At 37.1% G+C, this 21,777-nt stretch overlaps 1 protein-coding gene and 1 pseudogene across 1 annotated transcript; both read right to left on the bottom strand.

The window, feature by feature from the left end:
• Positions 1-946, bottom strand: LOC101089886 (annotated as a pseudogene).
• A 14,066-nt stretch (positions 947-15,012) lies between these two features.
• Positions 15,013-15,944, bottom strand: LOC101089637 (olfactory receptor 5H2-like). The gene is given in 2 exon segments (XM_006935982.4): positions 15,013-15,269; positions 15,272-15,944. Coding segments are annotated over 2 exon segments (927 nt in total). The 5' UTR covers positions 15,942-15,944.
• Positions 15,945-21,777: the final 5,833 nt, after the last annotated feature.

Below are 21,777 nucleotides of genomic sequence, written 5' to 3'. Positions count from 1 at the left end.
CTAAGTATTTCTCTTTAACATTTTTCTCAGTGAATCTATGACTTTCTTATTTCTCAAGCTATAGATAATTGGATTTAAGAAAGGAAATATGATAGTATAAAATACAGAGTCCATCATACCCTGATCATCTGATTGTGCACATACAGGGTGCACATACATTAAGATAAGAGAGCCATGGTACAAAGAGACAGATAAGAGATGGATCCACAGGTGGAGAAGGCTTTTCTTATGCCTTGTAGTGACTTCTTTTTTAAGATTGTAAAGAGTACTAGTGTATAGGAGACAAGAACTATCAGAATGGTGAACATCTGTATTGGCCCAGCAAAAATGAATACCATCAGAAAATTAATAGAAGGGTCAGTACAAGAAATCTTAAACAATGGCATAATGTCACAGTAAAAGTGATGTACTATGATGGAATCACAGAAGGTTAATCTGAATAACAAAGCATTATGAATTGTGGCATGAAGAAGGCCACCTGAAAATGACAAAACTAACAGCCGGATTCATAGTATATTGGACATAATCACTGGATAAAGTAATGGTTTGCATATGGCCACATAGCGATCATAAGCCATTGTTGCCAGCAGAAAACATTCCGTGGTTATACTGATTGCCAAGGAAAAAAACTGTATCATGCATTCAGGAAGAGATATCATTTTGCTCTTGGCAAAGAAGTTGACCAGCATCTTGGGGGTCACTGTAGATAATATCTAAGCTCCACAAATGCCAAACTTCCAAGGAAAAAGTACATGGGGATGTGAAGCTGAGGTTCATTCCATATGAGGGCAATCAGACCAAGGTTCCCCATAATGGTGAGAAGGTAGATAACCAAGAACACCAGGAATAGGGGGATTTGCCACTGTGGTTCATATGTGAGTCCTGTGAGAATTAACTCTGTCAGCAATGTTGCATTTTCCTTTCCCATGTCCTCAGTGGGTGTTGCCTGAAATGAAATGGAGTAAGTTTTTTAAATGTCAATAAGAATTTATATGTGAAAATATGGGGAGGAGATTTGAGATACAGTTGTGCACATCAGAATCGCCTCTTAATTTTATTACATATTTAGTGGAATCTATTTTGGAGCTAAGGAAAATAGTACAATTATTTAAATATTAAAATGCAGCAATAAGCAGATTTTGGAAAATGGAAGACATTATACATATGTGCTAAATTTATGGTACAGGATTCAGTATGAAACAGAAATTCTGTGTCTTGAATGTCTTGAAAGGGAAAGAAGCTTGAAGGGCCAGGTTAGTAAAGTTAATTAAATAGCTTATGAAAGATCTTGAATGTTATTTATCAAGGGATAAATATGCACTGAAAACAAGAGGAAGGAATAGCTCTCTAAGGCTCTCTTTTAAAGTGAATATATGGTAGTATAAAAAATAGGCTGAAGGGAGGAGAAACTGGGCTCAGTAATACCAGGCAAGAAGAAGTTACTACTGTCTAGCTGTTCTCAAATCAGAGTACACATCAGAATTGTCTGGGGAAACTTTTGTGTAAAATATAGATTGGAAACTTTACTGTAGAAATTAATTTAGTGTGTCAAGAACTAAAGCTAATAATCTGTATTTTAAACTTGCTCCACGGTGATCTACATACATGTGACTTGGCTAGTCCACTAGCAAATTGACATTGAAATTAACAAGAAGATTAAGACATGGATGCTGAAGAATTCGGAATGTAGAGGCACTTACTACCTCTGTGATATATTGGAGCTGAAGGGGTCTTCAGTGAGGAATAAAGAAGTACCTGGGTAATTGGGTAGATTTTCCTCAAAACTGATTAAGAACTAGAAGGCAGTGGCCAGTTTGTGGACATCTAGGTGATATATACTTTGTAGTATGAGTTACAAGAGCTTAATGGAAATAATGACTTGGAAATCATTGGAGTAGGGGGAGGCACACTTACGTATGATCTATCATTAGAGAATACACCCAATGTCAAGAGAAGGGCAAGGGACTTATCTGACAAAAGTATAGTAAAGTGGCACTGAAGATGTATGCCATTTTCAGAAGCCAGTCCAATCCTCTTTTCTCCCACATAATGTTGGTGACAGGCAAAGTCTACCACCCACTCTAGGAGCCAAAAGTTGTGCCACTAACAACTAGAGTGAGGGCACCTGATGTAAGTTTGGCAAATCTAACTTCCCCACACTGTTTTAGAATTTGGAGTGCGGGAGTAAAAGGGACAAGGACAAAAGAGAATTTGGGTTGCTAAGGCAGCCAAGCTATAAAATGAAGTTTCCAGAGGTGCCTGTGTGGCTCAGTTGGTTAAGTATCTGACTTCATCCCAGGTCATGATCTCGTGGTTCGTGACTTCGAACCCTGTGTCCACCTCTGTGCTGGCAGCTCAGAGCCTGCAGCCTGCTTCAGATTCTATGTCTCCCTTTCTCTCTGCCCCTCCCCGTCTCGTGCTCTGTCTCTCTCTCAAGAGTAAATAAACATTAAAAAAATTTAACAAAAAAAAAAAATAAAATGAAGATTCCAGCAAATACATCCTGCACCCACACCAATGACCCACCCTGTCAGTGTGAACAGTGGCATTCCCATACAGCCAGTGTGACAACAACCCTCGTGGAAACAGTGTTGGGACATGATTTTGGCTGTTCACAGATTGCCTTCCTTCCTTCTTTGCTATCTATTTTTTTCAAGCTGGTTCCTTCAATCTCCCTCACATTTCTATGTTAGAGAAAATCCATTCAAAAACACCATTTCTTGTTGAAGCTAATAGTTCTGACTGACAGCAATGAAAGACGGGCAGAGACTGGGAAACGATACTGAGCAGAATGATCAAGAAGAGAAGGGAAACAGGGCAGATGAGTGTCATGAGCATAAGGAAAGGAAGCTATTCAAGAAGGACAAAGAAAGTTATGGCGCCAGTCACTAAAATAAATGCTCTAGTAGGACAAGGAGTGAACAGATGTGATGGAGCATGGAAACTAAGAGATTTTCAGTGGCTTTAGTGAGAGCCATTTCTGTTATGTGATGCAGTGGAGGCCAGAGAATAATGAGAAGTGAATGGGAAACAAGTTACACAACAATGAACCCGCGAACAAAGTTGAGTCCTCCAGGAATGTGGAGGACAGTTATTGTATGTCTGCTGTGGTAGACAAATACAAAATATTTTTCCTATATATCATTTAATAAAAGTGTTCAGAAGAGAGAAGCAGAGAGGATGTCATCACAAAGAGGAAGAAGACAGTAGAAGGAGAAATTTGGGTGGGTGGAGATCACAAGATGTACAAAGAGTAATACACAGAGAATAATAGACATGTTGATGAATAAGTGTGGGAAAGACAAAGAAGGATTCAGAATATATCAGAGAAAGTTTATGGACAACAAAAGGGAAAAGCTCAGAATTAGGGAATACATATTTATCTTAACCTTTGTTTTACTTAAAGTTGTCAACTTTCAAGCTCCTGCATGGCTGTCAGTTAAACATCTGACTCTTGATTTCAGCTCAGGTCATGATCTCATGGTTCATGAGATCAAGCCCAACCTTGGACTCTATGCTGACAGTGCAGAGCCTGCTTGAGATTCTCTCTCTACCTCACTCTCTCAAAATAAATAAATAAACTTAAAAAATAATAATAAAGTTGTCAATTTGGGGAAACTTGTTTTATTCAAATTTCCTTGTTTAATTTTCTATGGAATATGTGTATGCAAGAGATTTTCATTTTAAATTTTACTTCACAAAGTTTGTGCTGTTCATAAACACACTAGCACTGCCTGAAAGTTCTTTTCATATTTAAAAGTGCCTTTACATTTGTTATTACAGTGATTAGAACTGACTTTTTCTAGAAATCCTTCTGGTTTTACTTGAGAGTATTTTTTTTTTTTTGCCACCAGTTATTTAGCAGAATAAAACTGAGCCAAAGACTGGAGTGGAATACAAGTGATGTAAGTAACCAAAGCCAATAATTGCAGTTTTTAAATGTACATTTATTTGAAAGAACTTCTTCCATGCAATCCCAAATCACTAACGAACTGAAGATACTCAAATTCAGTTTATGTGTGGGTACTTATTAAGCTATAAATACTAGAAAGAGCATGAAGGAGCACTTACTGCCTATTTCCTCCTACATGTATATAAATAGTCAATGAAATTCTTGTCAGAAGTTGGATAAAGGATAGAGGTAATATGCAAGTGACTTACTTTAAAAGTTTTATCAGAAAGTGTGATCAATTAAAGATAAGGGAGGTTTTAATCAGAGTAACCAGAAGATTTCTTATGTAGGAATTGTTATGAAATTATTTTTTTAAGATTATTTATTTATTTGAGAAAGAGAGAGAGACTGAGGGAGGGACATACAAAGAAGGAAGGAGAGAATCTCAAGTGGGCTCTGCACTGTCAATAAGGCACCTGATGTCTGGCTGAAACACACGAATGGTGAGATCATGACCAAGAGTCAGACACTTAACTGATTGAGCCACCCAGGTGTCCCTGAAATGATTTTTTTAAGGGAGAGTGCGTGAGCAGAGGTGAGGGGCATGGGGAGAAAGAGAGAATCCTAGGTAGGCTCCATGCTCAGCATGGAGCCCAATGTGGGACTTGATCACACAGCCCTGGAATCATGACCTGAGCCAAAATCAAGAGTCAGACACTCAACCTGCTGAGCCATCCAGGTGCCCCTGTTATGAAGTGATTTATAAATGCAGTTTAAATTATTTAACATTTTAGTTCACCAATACCTATAAGTTATTTTAGATATGTTGAGAGAAATAAAACATTGTTAAAGTGAATAATTAAGTCTCACAGCTATTTTGCTTATCTAGATTATAATCATTAAAATTAAATATATAAGTTATTCACTAGCATTTTTCTATTACTCACCTGGATTTTTTGGAATCTTGTAAACCCACAGGTTTCTACCACAGGTGACACTTCTAACAGGTTTATGCAAACTTCAGTTGCTCTATAAATTTTGATGTGCTGACTGCTTTAATTAGTGTGATCTTCTCTGAGCTAATCGACCATATATGATTTTATTGAGGCCAAAGTTTGGATTCCTTTTGGAAGCCAATCTCAAATACAGTTGTCAACCTTCATGCAAACTACAGTTGATGGAATTTATACCTTTCATCAACTCTTCTATTCTCATGCTTTAGAACTAGAGCATCATCTTTCCTGGGTCTCAAGCCTTATAGATAGCAGATCTTGGGACTTCTCAGCCTTCATATTCACACGAGCCAACATTTTATAAGAAATGTCTTCACATATACATATTTCACTTATAGACTGATATGTCTTATTGGCTCTGTACTCTGAAAAACTATGGCTGTTAGAACCACTAGTTGTACATTTAGTGACTTCTTCATATGAAAAAGAGGGAAATATAACTCACTTGTCAGCTATGGACCTCAAATAACTCTGTTTTAAAAGATAACTAGTGGGCGCCTGGGTGGCTTGGTCGGTTAAGCGTCCGACTTCAGCTCAGGTCATGGTCTCGCAGTCCATGAGTTCGAGCCCCTTATCGGGCTCTGTGCTGACAGCTCAGAGCCAGGAGCCTGTTTCGGATTCTGTGTCTCCCTCTCTCTCTGCTCCTCCCCTGTTCATGCTCTGTCTCTCTCTGTCTCAAAAATAAATAAATGTTAAAAAAAAATTTTAAAAAAAGGTAACTAGTAAGAAGAGGTTTATTTACATATTACATCATGAGTATTATCTTGTATATAAAATTAATTTGAGAAAGATGGTTCAAAGGCGAGCCAGCATGACATTAAATTTGAAGTCTGGAATTGTGATGTCTCCAGCTTTGCTTTGCTTTTTCAAGATTGCCTTGGCTATTCAGGGTTGTTTGTGGTTCCATACAAATTTTAGGACTGTTTGTTCTACCTCTGTGAAAAATGCTAGTGGTATTTTGATAGGGAGTACATTAAATATGTATATTAGTTTGGGTGCCATAAACATTTTAACAATATTTGTTCTTCCTATCCAGGAGGATGGAATGTTTTTCCATTTCTTTGTGTCTTCTTCAGTTTCTTTCATAAGTGTTCCATAGTTTACCAAAGTACAGATCTTTTACCTCTTTAGTTAGGCTTATTCCTAGGTATCTTACGGTTTTTGGTGCAATTGTAAATGGGATTGATTCATTGATTTCTCTTTCTGCTCCTTCATTATTGGTGCATAGAATTTCAACAGATTTCTGTATGTTGATTTTGCATCCTGTGACCTTGATTATTGATTTCTTGTATTATTGTATTTTTGTATCTTGTGTTATTGTATGTTGATTTTGTATCCTGTGACCTTAATGAATTTGTGTGTCAGTTCTAGCAATTTTTGGTGGAATATTTTGGGTTTTCTGCATAGAGGATCATGTCTTCTGAAAAGAGTGAAAGTTTGACTTATTCCTTGCTGATTTAGATGCCTTTTATTTCTTTTTCTTTTGTTTTCTTACTATCTTTTTCTCTGTTTTTGATTGCTGAGGCTAGGACTTCTATGTTAAATAACAGTGGTGACAGTGGGTGTTCCTGACCTTAGAAGAAAAGCTCTCTTTTTTCTCCATTAAGGATGATATTAGCTTGGGTTTTTCATTTATGGACTTTGTGATGTTGATGTGTGTTCCCTCTATTGTTACTTTGTTGAGGTTTTTTTTTTTTTTTATCAAGATTGTATGCTGTACTTTGCCAAATGCTTTTTCTGCAGCTATTGAAAGGATCATATGATTCTTATCCTTTCTTTTATTAATGTGGTATATCATATTGATTGATCATGATAATGAACCACCCCTTTAACCCAGGAATAAATCCCACTTGGTAGGGAGTGATTCTTCTAATGATCTGTTGGACTCAGTTTGCTAGTATTTTTGCTGAGAATTTTTGCATCCATGTTCATCAGGGATATTGGCCTGATGTCTTTGTCTCACTTTGGAATCAGGATAATGCTGGCATCATAGAATGAGTTTGGAAGTTTTCCTTCCATTTCTACTTTCCAGAATAGTTTGATAAGAATAGGTATTAACTCTTCTTTAAATGTTTGGTAGAATGCCCCCATGAAGCTGTCTGGCCCTGGACTTTTGTTTGTTGGGAGATTTTTTATTACTGATTTGGTTCCTTTGCTGATTATTGGTCTGTTCAAGTTTTCTGTTTCTTCCTGTTTTAGTTTTGGTGCTTATATGTTTCCAAGAATTTATCCATTTCTTCCAGATTTCCCAATTTGTTGGCATATAATTTTTCATGATATTCTCTTATAATTGTTTGTATTTCTGTGGTATTGGTTGCGATTTCCCCTCTCTCATTAGCGATTTTACTTATTTGGGTCCTTTCTCTTTTTGATAAATCTGGCTAGGAGGTTATCAATTTTATTAGTTCTTTCAGAGAATTGACTCCTGGTTTCATTGATCTGTTCTACTGAGGTTTTTTGTTGTTTCTATATCATTTATTTCTGCTCTAATCTTTATTACTTCCTTTCTTCTGGGAAGAAGGCTGACTTTAGGCTTCCATTTGTTCTTTTTCTAGCTATGTTAGGTGTAAAGTTAGGTTGTTTACTTGAGATTTTCTTGCTTTTTGAGGTAGACCTGTATTGTTATATCTGTATACTTCCCTCTTAGGGCCACTTTTGCTGCATCCCAAAGATTTTGGACCATAGTCTTTTCATTTTCATTTGTTTCCATGTACTTTTTAAATTTATTATTTAATTTCCTTGTTGACCCATTCACTCTTTAGTGGGATGTTCTTTAGCCTCCATGAATTTGTGTTCTTTCCAAATTTTCACTTCTGATTGACTTCAAGTTTTATAGTTTTGTGGTCTGAAAAGATGCATGGTAGGATCTCAATTTTTTTGTACTTGTTGAGTCCTGATTTATAACCCAGTATGTGATCCATTCTGTTAAGTCCATCTGGTCCAGTGCATCATTCAAAACCATTGTTTCCTTGTTGAATTTGTGCCTAGATGATCTGTCCATTGCTATAAGTGGGGGTATTAAAGTCCCTTACTATTATTGTATTATTATCAATGAGCTCCTTTATGTTTGTTATTAATTGTTTTATATATTTGGGTGCTCTCAAGTTGGGGACATAAATAATTACAATTGTTAGATTTTCTTGTTGGATAGATCCTTTTATTATGATGTAGTGCCCTTCTTCATCTCTTGTTACAGTTTTTGGTTTAAAATCTAGTTTGTCTGATATAAGTATGCTACTCTGGCTTTCTTTTGTATTTGTATGGTAAATATTTCTCCATCCCCTCACTTTTTTTTTTTTGTCTAAAATGAGTCTCTTGTAGGCAGCATATACATAAGTCTTGTTTTTTTATTCATTCTTACATTCTATGTCTTTTGATTGGAGAATTTAGTCTGTTTACTTTCAGAGTGATTATTGATAGATATGAATTCAGTGCCATTTTATTACTTGTTTGTCATGGTTTTGGAAGATTTTCTTATTTCTTTTCTAGTCTTTGTCACTTTAAAATTTTTTTTCTTAATGTTTATTATTTTTGAGAGAGAGAGAGAGAGAGAGAGAGAGCCAGAGAGCAAGCAGGAAAGGGGCAGAGAGAGAGGGAGACACAGAATTGGAAGCAGTCTCCAGGCTCTGAGCTTTCAGCCCAGAGCCCAACATAGGGCTTGAACTCACAGACAGCAAGATCATGATCTGAGCTGAAGTCGGCTGCTTAACCAACTGAGCCACCCAGGCACCCCCCTAGTCTTTGTCACTTTTGATCTTTCTGTACCACTCAAAGAGTATCTAATATTTATTGCAGGGTTGGTTTAGTGGTCATGAAACCCTTTAGTTTTTGTTTGGGAAATTCTTTATCTCTGGTTCTATTTTGAGTGATAGCCTTGCTGGATAGAGTATTCTTGGCTGCATATTTTTCCCATTCAACATGTTGAATATATTATACCACTCCCTTCTGGCCTGCCAAATTTCTGTGGAGATCTGCTGCCAACCTTATTTGTCTTACTTTATAAGTTTGGGACTTCTTTTGTCTTGCTGCTTTTTGGATTTTTTCTTTATGTCTTTATTTTGCAAATTTAATATTTGCAAATTTGATATTTCTTGATGTTGGCCTGCTTTAGCTGATTTTGAATGGAGTTCTCTGTCCTCCTGGGTTTGGGTATCTGTTTTCTCCCCCAGATTAGGGTTGTTTTGGTATAATTTGCTCAAATAAACCTTCTGCCCCATAGGATTCCTATGATATGAATGTTATTACTGAATTCCCTAAATCTATTTTTGTGATCCAGGATTTTCCTTTCCCTCTTTTGTGCAGTTTCATTATTTTTCATGATTTTATCTTCTATATCACTTATTTATTCTTCTGCTTCTTCCATGCTGTGGCCATAACTTCCGGTAGGTTTCAAGATTTCATTATTCCATTTTTCACTTTGGCCTGGTTAGTTTTTAGCTCTTCTGTCTTTGTGGTAAGAGGCTCCCAGCTGTCTTCTATGCTTTTCTCAAGTACAGTATCCTTATGATTGTGGCTTTAAATTCTGGATCAGGCATATTACTTATATCTTTTTCCATTAGATCCCTGGCCATGACCTTTTCTTGTTCTTTCTTTTGGGATGAATTCTATCTTGGCATTTTGTCTAGGTCTTTGTCTGTGTATTAGGAAAGACTGTTATATATTTCCTGCTCCTGAGAGCAATGGCTTTATGAAGAAGAAGTCATATACTATAGTGTTTCTGGTGTATGCTTTGTGTATTCTGCGGCTGTGTTTTGGCTGCTCTTTCCCTCAGGTCACTCTTATGCAGAATTTTTCCTTGCCTATAGTGGGGAGTGTCCAGATTTTGGCCAGAGTGTGGTGAGTTTTAGCTAGGTGCGCTCTGGTTTCCTCTTTAAAATAGACCTGATTCTATTTCTACTGGAGCTGAAGTTTTGCAGAACTCTATGGTCAGTAGACATGGTGTGTTTGGGCATTTGTGCTGGTCCTCTGGGGGATGGCACCACTGCTCTGTGTGCCAGGGACACTTGCCTGAGAAAAGCAATACTGGCAGAGCACAGGGGTTGAGCCTTTGTGTAAGTGGTTTAGGCTACCAATGTTAGCACTGTGCTGTTTACTGAATTAGTTTATACTGAGGGGTGGGGAAGAGAAATGGTGTCAGCCAACTCCCTCGTCCCCAGAGAGGGAAGTTCATGCTTGCTGCTGTCCAGTGAGCCCTCCCAGAAGAGCAAATAATCTCCCCTCCTGTGTTCCAGATCACTGCTTTCACACTGTGTTAGGGTCTTCTGCCTGCCTAGCAGCACAGTGCACCTTGGGCTCTATTGTAGGCAGGCTCACTGTATTAAACCCCCAAACTTTATGTGCCTGGCATGGTGTAGACCCACTCTGGTTCTCTGGGGGAGGGTCTTGCCATGCTGGGACTGATGCAGGTTTGACCCAGGAGGGAAGTCACACCAAAGCACAGGAGTCTAGGTTTTGGGGGAAAGCACAGCAAATAGTCTGTGTCCAGGTTAACCACCCTCAGTAAGTGTCTCTGTGCAGAGAGGTGGGAGAGGGAAACAGCACCCCTGCCAGGTCTTTTGTCTCTGGAGACACAATGCCACCTATCCCAGATGCACTATAACAAGGGGGAATACCTCTCCCAGCTTATCCTAGGGGATCCTCAGATTGCACTACCCACCCTCAAACTATATGCCCACCTTCTCCATAGGACTGCTGTGGAGCCCTCAGGGCTCCACACTAGCCACACTGAGGATGTCTAAAACTTCAGTCTTTGAGCCCTGCTGGTTATAAAACCCATGCAAATCATCTCTTCTCATTTTCCCAGTCATTGGCTTTGGGGAAGTATTTTCCTTGTGTTTCCCTGTGAACGCCTCAATCTCTCTCCCTCTCTCTCTTTCCCTCTCTCTCCTCTGTCCATGACCAGGCTTCCCTCTCCTCTGCAGCACTCATGATCTGTCTCTCCCCTAACCCATGTCTCTGCACTTCCTACCTTTGATGATATGGCCTCTTCTCTCCCTCTAGTTGTGCAGTTTGTTCTGTCAGTCCTCAGATCAATTTCTTGTGTAGTCAGAGTGATTTGATTTTTATCTAGCTGTGTTTGAGGGTCAAGGCAATTTTAGGGTTCTCCTACTACTCCACTATCTTAGCCCCCACAGTTGGTGTTTGTTTTTAACTAACTCCTAAGTGTGTTGATTCCTTGAATACAGTCTAGGATAATGTCAGCAACTTCTCAATAGGTATTACAAAGTGATGAGGAAAAAACGTATATACATATACATTGAAGGAGGAACTATGAATTATTTTAAAGTAAGAAAATCAATATGTTTATAGTAAAGGGTATTTATATTATTATTATTAATATTAATTATTATTATTATTTTAAAGATAATCACATTTAGCCATGTTCCAGACAACTGGATGAACTTAGCATTGTGATCTCATCCTTTACATCTAAATATTCAACAAATAATACTATGTAACTTCATAGTTTACTTTTTAAAACTTTGCAGAACATCTTGTCTAAAATGTGGACTTTGCAGAGATGTATGTTTTAGGTCTTTCCCTACATGACACTGAAATGACGAAAATGATGTACAAAAAAGAAAAATTTTGTAACAGAAGTGAGAATAGGGACACATCAGTGGACAGGAGACTTTTTAAATTTAAATTTTAATTTTAATTCCAGTGTAGCTAACATACAGTGTTATAATTCTCTCAGGTGTACAATATAATGATTCACCAATTCTATGTATTACTCAGTCTTCAACAAGATGAGTGTACTCTTAATACTCTTCACCTATGGATCCCCCTACCTACCTCCCCTCTGGTAACCCTCTGTTAGCCCACTAAAGTAATAGTCTGTTTTTTTGGTTTATCTCTTTTTCTCCCCTTTGTTTCTTAAATTCCACATATGAGTGAAATCATATGGTATTTATTTGTCTTTCCCTGATTGACTTATTTTGCTTAGCATTATACTTTCTAGACCCATTCATATTTTGCAAATGGCAAAATTTCATTCTTTTTATGGCTGAATAATATTCATTATATATATATACATATATGTATATATATAGCCACATCTTCTTTATCCATTCATCTATCTATGCACACTTGACTGCTTCCATAATTTGCCTGTTGTAAAATAATGCTGCAATAAACATAGATGTTCATGTATCTTTTCAAATTAATCGTTTTGTATTCTTTGGATAAATACCCAGTAGTGCAACCACTACATTGTAGAGTATTTCTGTTTTTAATCATTTGAGGAACTTCCATACTGTTTTCCACAGCGACGGCAAGAATTTGCATCCCACCAACAATACACAGGGTTCCTTTTTGTTCACATCCTTGCCAACACTTGCTGTTTGTTATGTTTTTTTTTAAATTATTATTGTTATTTTAACCATTCTGACAGGTGTGAGGTGATATCTCTCATTGTGGTTTTGATTTACATTTCCCTGATGCTTAGTGATGTTGAGCATCTTTTTATGTGTCTGTTTTCCATCTGTATGTCTTCTTTGGAGAAATGTTTTGTCAGGACATTCTGGTCATTTTCTGAAAGGCATAAATTAGTTGACATTTTAATGAAAGACACATCAGATCAGCGGAATCTGTAGATGAGAGATGAGACATGTACAAGAGAATGTTGCTAGAAAGTCTGAGTTTCTGAGACGCCCAAAGCCTGTCCACACCTGCCCAATCTAGAGTAGAACCAGACAGTGTATACACCACACTCATATACTCATGGATTGATGCCAACCTTTTCATTAAAAAAGAACCAATTTGTGAAATAAATCTTTATGATAGCAGAAGAAAGACCCACCAATTGCTTTTATTGTAATACAGTCTTTGGGTCATAACATCATGTGAATGAGCACAAGTGTAGATAATTTACAGAAAAAAATCAGAACAGTGGGAATGTTATACAGTAACAAACTACAGATTAATGCAATAACATGGATTCTCTAGTGGAAAGTAATAACAATGTCTGGACTCTGATGTATTCACTTCCTTTCCTGGGCCTTAGAGGTACCCTCAGAGAAACAAAAAGAGGGCAGATGACCTGGTCTAATTTTGTGATCTGCACTTCCAGAAATACATAGTAATATTTGTTTCAAATGCTTACATGTTTTGTATTTTTAAACAAGCGTCTAATTAAATGGCTCCTCCTTGTCCCCAGGAGCTAATCTTAATGATAAGAAGAATAAGAATAATTTACTTTAGGTGTATGATACTTGTGATTGTCTTGAAAGAAACAGGAAGTTGAGCTGGCTTGCAGCAGACACCCCAGGCCCAGTAATCTCTTGGGGCTCATTACAGGATTGAAAATGAGTGATTCACTCTCACTTCATTTGAAGTATTTGTGCTGCCAGATTCATTTCAAATGTGTGTATATATATAATATATATATATATATATAATATATATATAATATATATATATATATATGTATATATTTCCTAAGTACTTACGTAGGACCTCATGTGTGTAAGCCACTGTACTGACACTGCAAACGATTGGAAAAGTACTAAGACTTCTAAATTATAATCTAAAAGAGCTTGTAAGCTAAAACCAAGTATTACACAAGGCCATTTGTGACTTAAAAGAATAAATAAAATATGTAATAGATCAAACAAATGAACATTCCTGTCTTCTTTTGGTAATCTGGAAATGCATCAAGGAAGCTGTAACATTTAAGATAGATCTTAAAGAAGCAACACTATTTCAAGTGTAAGTGAAGATGGGTGCACTTGGGGAAGCATCCTCTGTGGAGAGACCTGTATAAACAAAAGTATGTACCTAAGAAGGTGTCCAGAAGGCTTTCAGTAACTCATTGTGGTAATAACACTGAATCTATTAGAAGAATTCGGAGGACAAGACTTCAGAGTTAAATCAAGATTTTTTTAGAGATAAACCTCAAATAATGCAGGGAGAACAAATGCAGAACAAATGTATGTGTGTACACACATACATATTTAAGATGTTTATTTGTAAAAAAAAATTGTTTATTTGTACTCCCACCTAAAGTCATTAACACTAGGGCAATTATAACTGAAAAAAATGTTTAAAACTAATTAACACATAGCAAATAAATAATCTGAAGAGCAAATATACAATCTACATGATATGTATATAGATATCCTTCTATATCATTCATTTCATACATATACATATATGAATAGACTTATGCATATGTGTTATACAGCTCTAGAAATGTGTACCATTTATAATAATCTGGTAGCAAAATCCATGAAATTTATTGAAGTGGGATATTACTTAGACATCTGTTTCTTAAAAATAATCTAACAGCATTGTTTGGGAAGTAAAAGTATCAGCAGGATATAGGAACAATAACAAGTTTATAGCAAATGATGGAAGTGAGTAGTTTTACTCTGAGGACCTTATTTATATAAGTAGAACTGTGTATATTATCAATGGTGAGAGATGAAAGGCAGAAGTGAACCTAAATCTGATCACTCATTATGCTTTTCTGTCTCTGTTCACTCAAACACAACCCTGACTCCACTGTGGAGTAACGTGATATGAGTCTTCAGGCTGCATAGCTGTATGGCTGTCAAATATATCATATCCAAATTCTTTTTAGAGCAGTTACCATATTGCAGCACTTAATGCATTTATGAAGCCACATTGAAACATGCAAACATGCAAAAATTTTTGTTTTCCTTTTCAATTATTCTTATGTCATGAACACTTGATTAAAATTCCTTCTATGTTTTACATATACACCTTTATTTTTACTCTCAACCCAAGTCATTTAAACATTAGGGCAATTATAACTGCAAAAGGTAAACACTAATCAACACATAGCAATATGTAATCTGTATAAGTTTGTGTCATTTTAATGAGAAGAGAACAGATTTTTTTTTTAATTTTTTTTTTCAACGTTTATTTATTTTGGGGACAGAGAGAGACAGAGCATGAACGGGGGAGGGGCAGAGAGAGAGGGAGACACAGAATCGGAAACAGGCTCCAGGCTCTGAGCCATCAGCCCAGAGCCTGACGCGGGGCTTGAACTCACGGACCGCGAGATCGTGACCTGGCTGAAGTCAGACGCTTAACCGACTGCGCCACCCAGGCGCCCCTAGAGAACAGATATTAATGTGTGTCCTAAGAAATTCTCTTTAATACTTTTCTCAATGTATCTATGACTTTCTTATTTCTCAAGCTGTAGATAATTGGATTTAATAAAGGAATTATGATAGTATAAAATAGAGAGTCCATCATATCTTGATCATCTGATTGTGCAGATACAGGGCGCATATACATTAAGACAAGAGGGCCATAGTACAAACAGACAGATAAGAGATGGGCTCCACAGGTGGAGAAGGCTTTTCTTATGCCTTGTAGTGACTTCTTTTTAAGATTGAAAAGAGAACTAGTGTATAGGAGACAAGAACTATCAGAATGGTGAACATCTGTATTGACCCAGCAAAAATAAATACTATCAGAAAATTAATAGAAGGGTCAGTACAAGAAATCTTAAACAATGGCATAATGTCACAGTAAAAGTGATGTACTATGATGGAATTGCAGAAGGTTAATCTGAATAACAAAGCATTGTGAATTATGGCATGAAGAAGGCCACCTGAAAATGACAAAACTAACAGCTGGATGCATAGTGTATTGGACATAATCACTGGATAAAGTAATGGTTTGCATATGGCCACATAGCGATCATAAGCCATTGTTGCCAGCAGAAAACATTCCGTGGTTATACTGATTGCCAAGGAAAAAAACTGTATCATGCATTCAGGAAGAGATATCATTTTGCTCTTGGCAAAGAAGTTGACCAGCATCTTGGGGGTCACTGTGGATGATACCCAAGCATCCACAAATGCCAAACTTCCAAGGAAAAAGTACATGGGGATATGAAGCTGAGGTTCATTCCATATGAGGGCAATCAGACCAAGGTTCCCCATAATGGTGAGAAGATAGATAACCAAGAACACCAGGAATAGGGGGATTTGCCACTGTGGTTCATATGTGAGTCCTGTGAGAATTAACTCTGTCAGTAGTGTTGCATTATCTTTTTCCATGTCCTCACTGGGTGTTGCCTGAAATGAAATGGAGTAAGTTTTTTAAATGTCAATAAGAATTTATATGTGAAAATATAGGAAGGAGATTTGAGATACAGTTATGCACATCAGAATGTCCTCTCAATTTTATGTGTTACCTAGGTAATAGATAGGATCTATTTCAGGGGCATGGAAATAAATGGAATTATTTCAAATTTTTAAATGTGCAGCAAAGAACAGATTTGAAAAATGAAAGAATTGTAATATGTCCTAAATTTATGGGATAGGATGGGTATGATATGGAAATTCTATGTTTGGGATGTGGGTGTATGGTGAAGGGAAAAGAAGATTGAAGAGCCTTGGTAATGAAATGAATTGAATTGCATATGAAGGATCTTGAACATTATCCATCATGGAATAAGAATACACTAAAACTTAAGAGGAGGGAGTGGCACTGAAAGATTATTTTTTAATTGAATATATGGTAGTGTAGAAAATAGACTGCAGAGTGGGGTAATTGGGGTCAGGAGTACTAGTCAGTAGAGGTTACTACTATTTAGTGTTCTTAAACCAGATTACACGTTGGAATTGTCAGAGGAATGTTTTGTTCAAAATATAGATCTGAGATATTACTGTAGACATTGATTTAGTGGGTCAATAATTAAAGCTAATAATCTGTATTCTGTTTACTCCATGAGTGATTCAAATACATGTGGCATGCCTAGTACATGTGTGCAGTGACATTGAGATTGATGGGAAGATGAAGAGACAGATAGAAAAGAGTTCAGAATGTAGATGCAGTACTTCTCTGATACATTGAAGGTGAATGGGTAGTCAATGAAGAATAGAGGAGTCACTTGATGACTGTGTAGATTCCCATCAAAAATTGATTGAGAACTCAGAGGCGGTGGCCCATCTGTGGACATCCCATTGATATATTCTTTGTAGTATGAATCTACTACAAATAATGACTCGGAAGTCCTTGGGGTAGTTGAAGGCATACTTATCTATGATCTATCCCTTGGAGAAAACATCAAGTGTGAAGAGATGGTGAGAAACTAAACTGACAGAGTATATTAAAGTGACAGTGAAGATGTATGCCATTTTCAGATAGCCAATCTGAGCCTCTTTTCTCCCACTAGATATTGGTGGCCCGCAAAGTCTATCACCCACTCTAGGAGCCAAAAGAGCTGCAAACTGACTTTCCTATCCCTCCAACAACTAGAGTGAGGGCACCTGATGCAAGTGTGGCAAATCTAACTTCCCCACACTGGATTTGGAATTTGAAGTGAGGCATTAAAAGGGGCAAGGCCAAAAAAAAAAAAAAAAGGGACATGGACAAAAGAGAATTTGGGTTGCTAAGGCAACCAAGCTATAATATGAAGGTTCCAGCAAATGCATCCTGCACCCACACCAATGACCCACTCTGTCAGTGTGAAAAGTGGCATTCCCATATAGCCGGTGTGACAACAACCCTCGTGGATACAGTGTTGGGACATGATTTTGGCTGTTCACAGATTGCCTTCCTTCCTTCTTTGCTATCTATTTTTTTCAAGCTGGTTCCTTCAATCTCCCTCACATTTCTATGTTAGAGAAAATCCATTCAAAAACACCATTTCTTGTTGAAGCTAATAGTTCTGACTGACAGCAATGAAAGATGGGCAGAGACTGGGAAACGATACTGAGCAGAATGATCAAGAAGAGAAGGGAAACAGGGCAGATGAGTGTCACGAGCATAAGGAAAGGAAGCTATTCAAGAAGGACAAAGAAAGTTATGGCACCAGTCACTAAAATAAATGCTCTAATAGGACAAGGAGTGAACAGATGTGATGGAGCATGGAAGCTAAGAGATTTTCAGTGGCTTAGTGAGAGCCATTTCTGTTATGTGATGCAGTGGAGGCCAGAGAATAATGAGAAGTGAATGGGAAACAAGTTACACAACAGTGAACCGGGAAACAAAGTTGAGCCCTCCAGGAATGTGGAGGACAGTTATTGTTTGTCTGCTGTGGTGGACAAATACAAAATATTTTTCCTATATATCATTTAATAAAAGTGTTCAGAAGAGAGAAACAGAGAGGGAGGCATTAAGAGAAAAAAGCAGAAGCAGAAGGAGAAATTTGGGTGGATGGAGATCACAAGATGCGCAAAGAGCAATTGGCTGAGAATAACAGACACAACAATGGAAAAGTGTGGGAAAGACAAGCAAAGAAAGATTAAGAATATATCAGAGAAAGTTTATGGACAACACAAAGGGAAAAGCTTAGAATTTGGAGGTAAATGTTTATGTTAAACCTGGTTTTCATGTAATGTGAGCATTGGGAATCTTTTCTTTCTTTTTTTGTTCAAATTTCCACAATTTGCTTTTCTGTAGAATATGTGTGGGCCAGAATTTTTCATTTAAAATTTTACTTCACACACTTTGTGCTGTTCATAAATATATTAGCACTGCATGAATTTTTTTAAATATTTAAAAGTTGCTTTAGATTTGTTATTAAAGTGATTTGAGATGACTCTTTAGAGATCCTGCTGGTTTTACTTGAGAGCAGCTTTTTTCTACCAGTTTTTTTAGCAGAATGAAATTGACCCAAAGAGTGGAGTGGAATGCAGGTGATAAAAATAACCAAAGGCAATAACTGCACCTGTTAAATGTGTTTTATTCAGAAAATACTTCCAGACAATTCCAAATACTAAATAATTGAAAATTCTCAAATTCTGTTTGTCTGTGGGTACTTACTAAGCTATATATAAATGCTTTAAAGAGCAGTGATGGAACACTTATTGCCTATTTCCTGCTACATGTATATAAATAGTCAATGAAATTCTTGTCAGAAGTGGGAGAAAGGATGGAGATAATATGCAAACGATTTACCTAAAAGTTTTAATCAGAACATGTGGTCAGTTAAACATGATAGAGTTTTAAATCAGAATAACTAGAAAGATTGCTTATGTGGGTAGGAATCATTATGAAATCATTTTAAGCTGTTTAAAATTTTAGTTCACCAATACTTGCAAAGTCATTATAGGTGTGTTAAGAGGTGGTAAAGCATTGTTAAAGGGAGCAATTCAGTCACATAGCTATTTTGCTTATCTAGATTATTACCACCAACATAAAATATATAACTTATTCACTATTTGTTTTCTCTTTCTTATTGGCTTTATGACCTCTTATAAACCCAATGTACAATTGTTATAAATCTAACAGTATTTCAATTTTATATACAAATAATAATGAATATGGCAGAAATCATTTCTTACCCATATCTTGTAAGAAATTGTGGAAATCTCTTCAAAGTGTTAGGCTTTCTAAAATAGAAAAAAATACACTAGCACTGGAATGACAAAACATAAGTAGCAACATTGATTCACTTTGAAGACATCATTTAGCAAGCTTATATGAAGTTGTTTCAAATACAAGAGTCAACCAATGATATGACTATGTGCTTTTGCCAGAAGAAGGAGTGAAGAACATGAATTCCCCTAATAACACCCAAGGATTCCCTTTAGGACAAAACTAAGCTGTTCTTCTGGGTATTGTAGTTTTGAACATGTATGAAGTCCTGCTGTCCTGTAGGGGATTCACACTTTGACATCATAAACATCAAGTCATCATAGATATTGCAGTTTATGGCCCTATTTTCCACCATTAATGACACTCTGACATAATTATTGAAACTTCAATTTTTCTATAAATTTTGATGTTCTGAGTGCTTTTATTCATCTGATCTTATCTGAGCTAATCATACATGATTTTAATGAGGCCAAAGTTCTGGAGTCCCTTCAGGAGCCAACCCCAAATACAGTTGTCTTCCCCATGCCAACTGCAGCTGACATTCTAGACCTGCACCTAACTTCCCACTGTAATTTGTAAGCAGATGAGAAACCTACTTGGCAAAGGGCAAGGGAAGAACAAAGGGAAAACAAAACAAAGGACCACATTGGGAGGTGGTATATATCAGTGTTTCTCGAACATTAATGTCTGTGAAGCTCCTGGAGATTTTATTAAATTGCAGATTCTCCTTCAATAGGTCAGGAAAGATGCCTGAGAGTCTTCATGTCTAACAAGCTGATGACCTGGACATTTACATTTTTATGGTCTTCCTTCATTAGAGGGTCTAGATGATCTCAGAGCTAGATCTTTGGATGAACAAAAAAACCAAAAGTGGCAAATGTAGCTGGAATACAAAGAAGCAAGAAGGAGCCAGATGGGACAAAAAAGGCCAGCATGGTTTGGCTCACACAGGGTCTGGAGGTTAGTCAGGCAATTGTTCTTTAACTCACTTTCATTTTTTATTTTTTTAAAACATTTATTTATTTTTGAGACAGACAGAGACAGAGCATGAACGGGGGGAGGGTCAGAGAGAGAGGGAGACACAGAGTCTGAAGCAGGCTCCAGGCTCTGAGCTGTCAGCACAGAGCCCAACACGGGGCTCGAACTCACAGACTGTGAGATCATGACCTGAGCCAGAGTTGGATGCTTAACCGACTGAGCCACCCAGGCGCCCCTGTTCTTTATCTCACTTTTAAGGACAACTAGTTAGATATTTTGAGCAAGGTGGTAAGGTGTTCATGTTTGCCTTTCAGCATTAGGAGGGAAATGAAAATGAATGTTCATTCAGAAAATAATGACATTATACATGTCAAAATATGACAATGAAGAAATAGCAATATTTTGATGTGATGTGTGAAGAGTAGAAAAAAATGCTTAACCTCCACATGGGACTTGATTGGCAGCTAGGGGGAAAGCAAAGGGTCTATATTTTGGTAGAGTCATTAATCAGTTATCCTTTGTCCTTAGAATTTGTGAAAGCCAAAAAAGACGAGAAATAAACTACATAGATGAAAAGAAAAGCCTCAGCAGGAGGGTGAGTAAGCAATAGGAGCATGTTACACTTCACACAACCCAAACTTGAGTTAAATTTAATTCCCCCTTCAACTTTGTATATTTATCTCTCACCTCATTTTGTGCCAGATCTGTGAGTACAAAAGTCTGCATGGCTGTTTTTCCATTATGAGTAGTCTCAATTTTAGTTATTTTCAATGGTGGGTCATGGTACTTCACTATGGTCATCATTTTCATTTCCCCAGTGATGAATTATATTGAATGTATTTTTGTGTCTCTATCTGACATTTACTGAAGTGTCCAAGTATTTCTCTTTTTTTAAATTGAGGTGTATATTTCTTATTCAGTTTTGAGATTCTTTGTACATTCTGGATACATAGCTCTTATCAGATGTATAATTTACAAATATTCACTCAAGGATCTTGATCTTCTTTCCCTTCCATAAGATATCACACATGTTTCTTATACTGATTGGACCTAGTGAGCAAAATCAGCAACTACTGTAGACTTATTGGTAGGCATTTGCATACCAGGAGTTCAGAAATAAATTCAACAAAATTCAGGGCTCATTTATCTTAGTGAAATTTTTAGAGGTCCAATTGGTGGGTCATGTGGAGATATATCTTCTAAGGTAAAAGATAAATTGTTGCATCTCTCCCTCCTGCAGCCAAAAATAAAGTACAAGAGCTAGTGGGACCCTGTGTATTTTGGAAGTAATGTCTTCTTCATTTGGGTATATTATTTCAACCCATTTACCAAGTGTCCAGAAAAGCTGTTAGTTGTTTTTTTTTTAACTTTTATTTATTAATGAGAGACAGAGAGAGACAGCATGAGCACGGGAGGGGCAGAGAGAGGGGGAGACACAGAATCTTAAGCAGGCTCCAGGCTCTTAGCGGTTAGCACAGAGCCCGACACGGGGCTTAAACTCACAAACTGCGAGATCATGACCTGAGCCGAAGTCAGACACTTAACCGGCTGAGCCACCCAGGTGCCCCCAAAAAGCTGTTACTTTTAAGT

Source organism: Felis catus, chromosome C2 (assembly GCF_018350175.1).
Source record: "Felis catus isolate Fca126 chromosome C2, F.catus_Fca126_mat1.0, whole genome shotgun sequence".
Taxonomy (NCBI): Eukaryota; Metazoa; Chordata; class Mammalia; order Carnivora; family Felidae; genus Felis; species Felis catus.
This window is presented reverse-complemented; position numbering and strand designations above follow the sequence as displayed.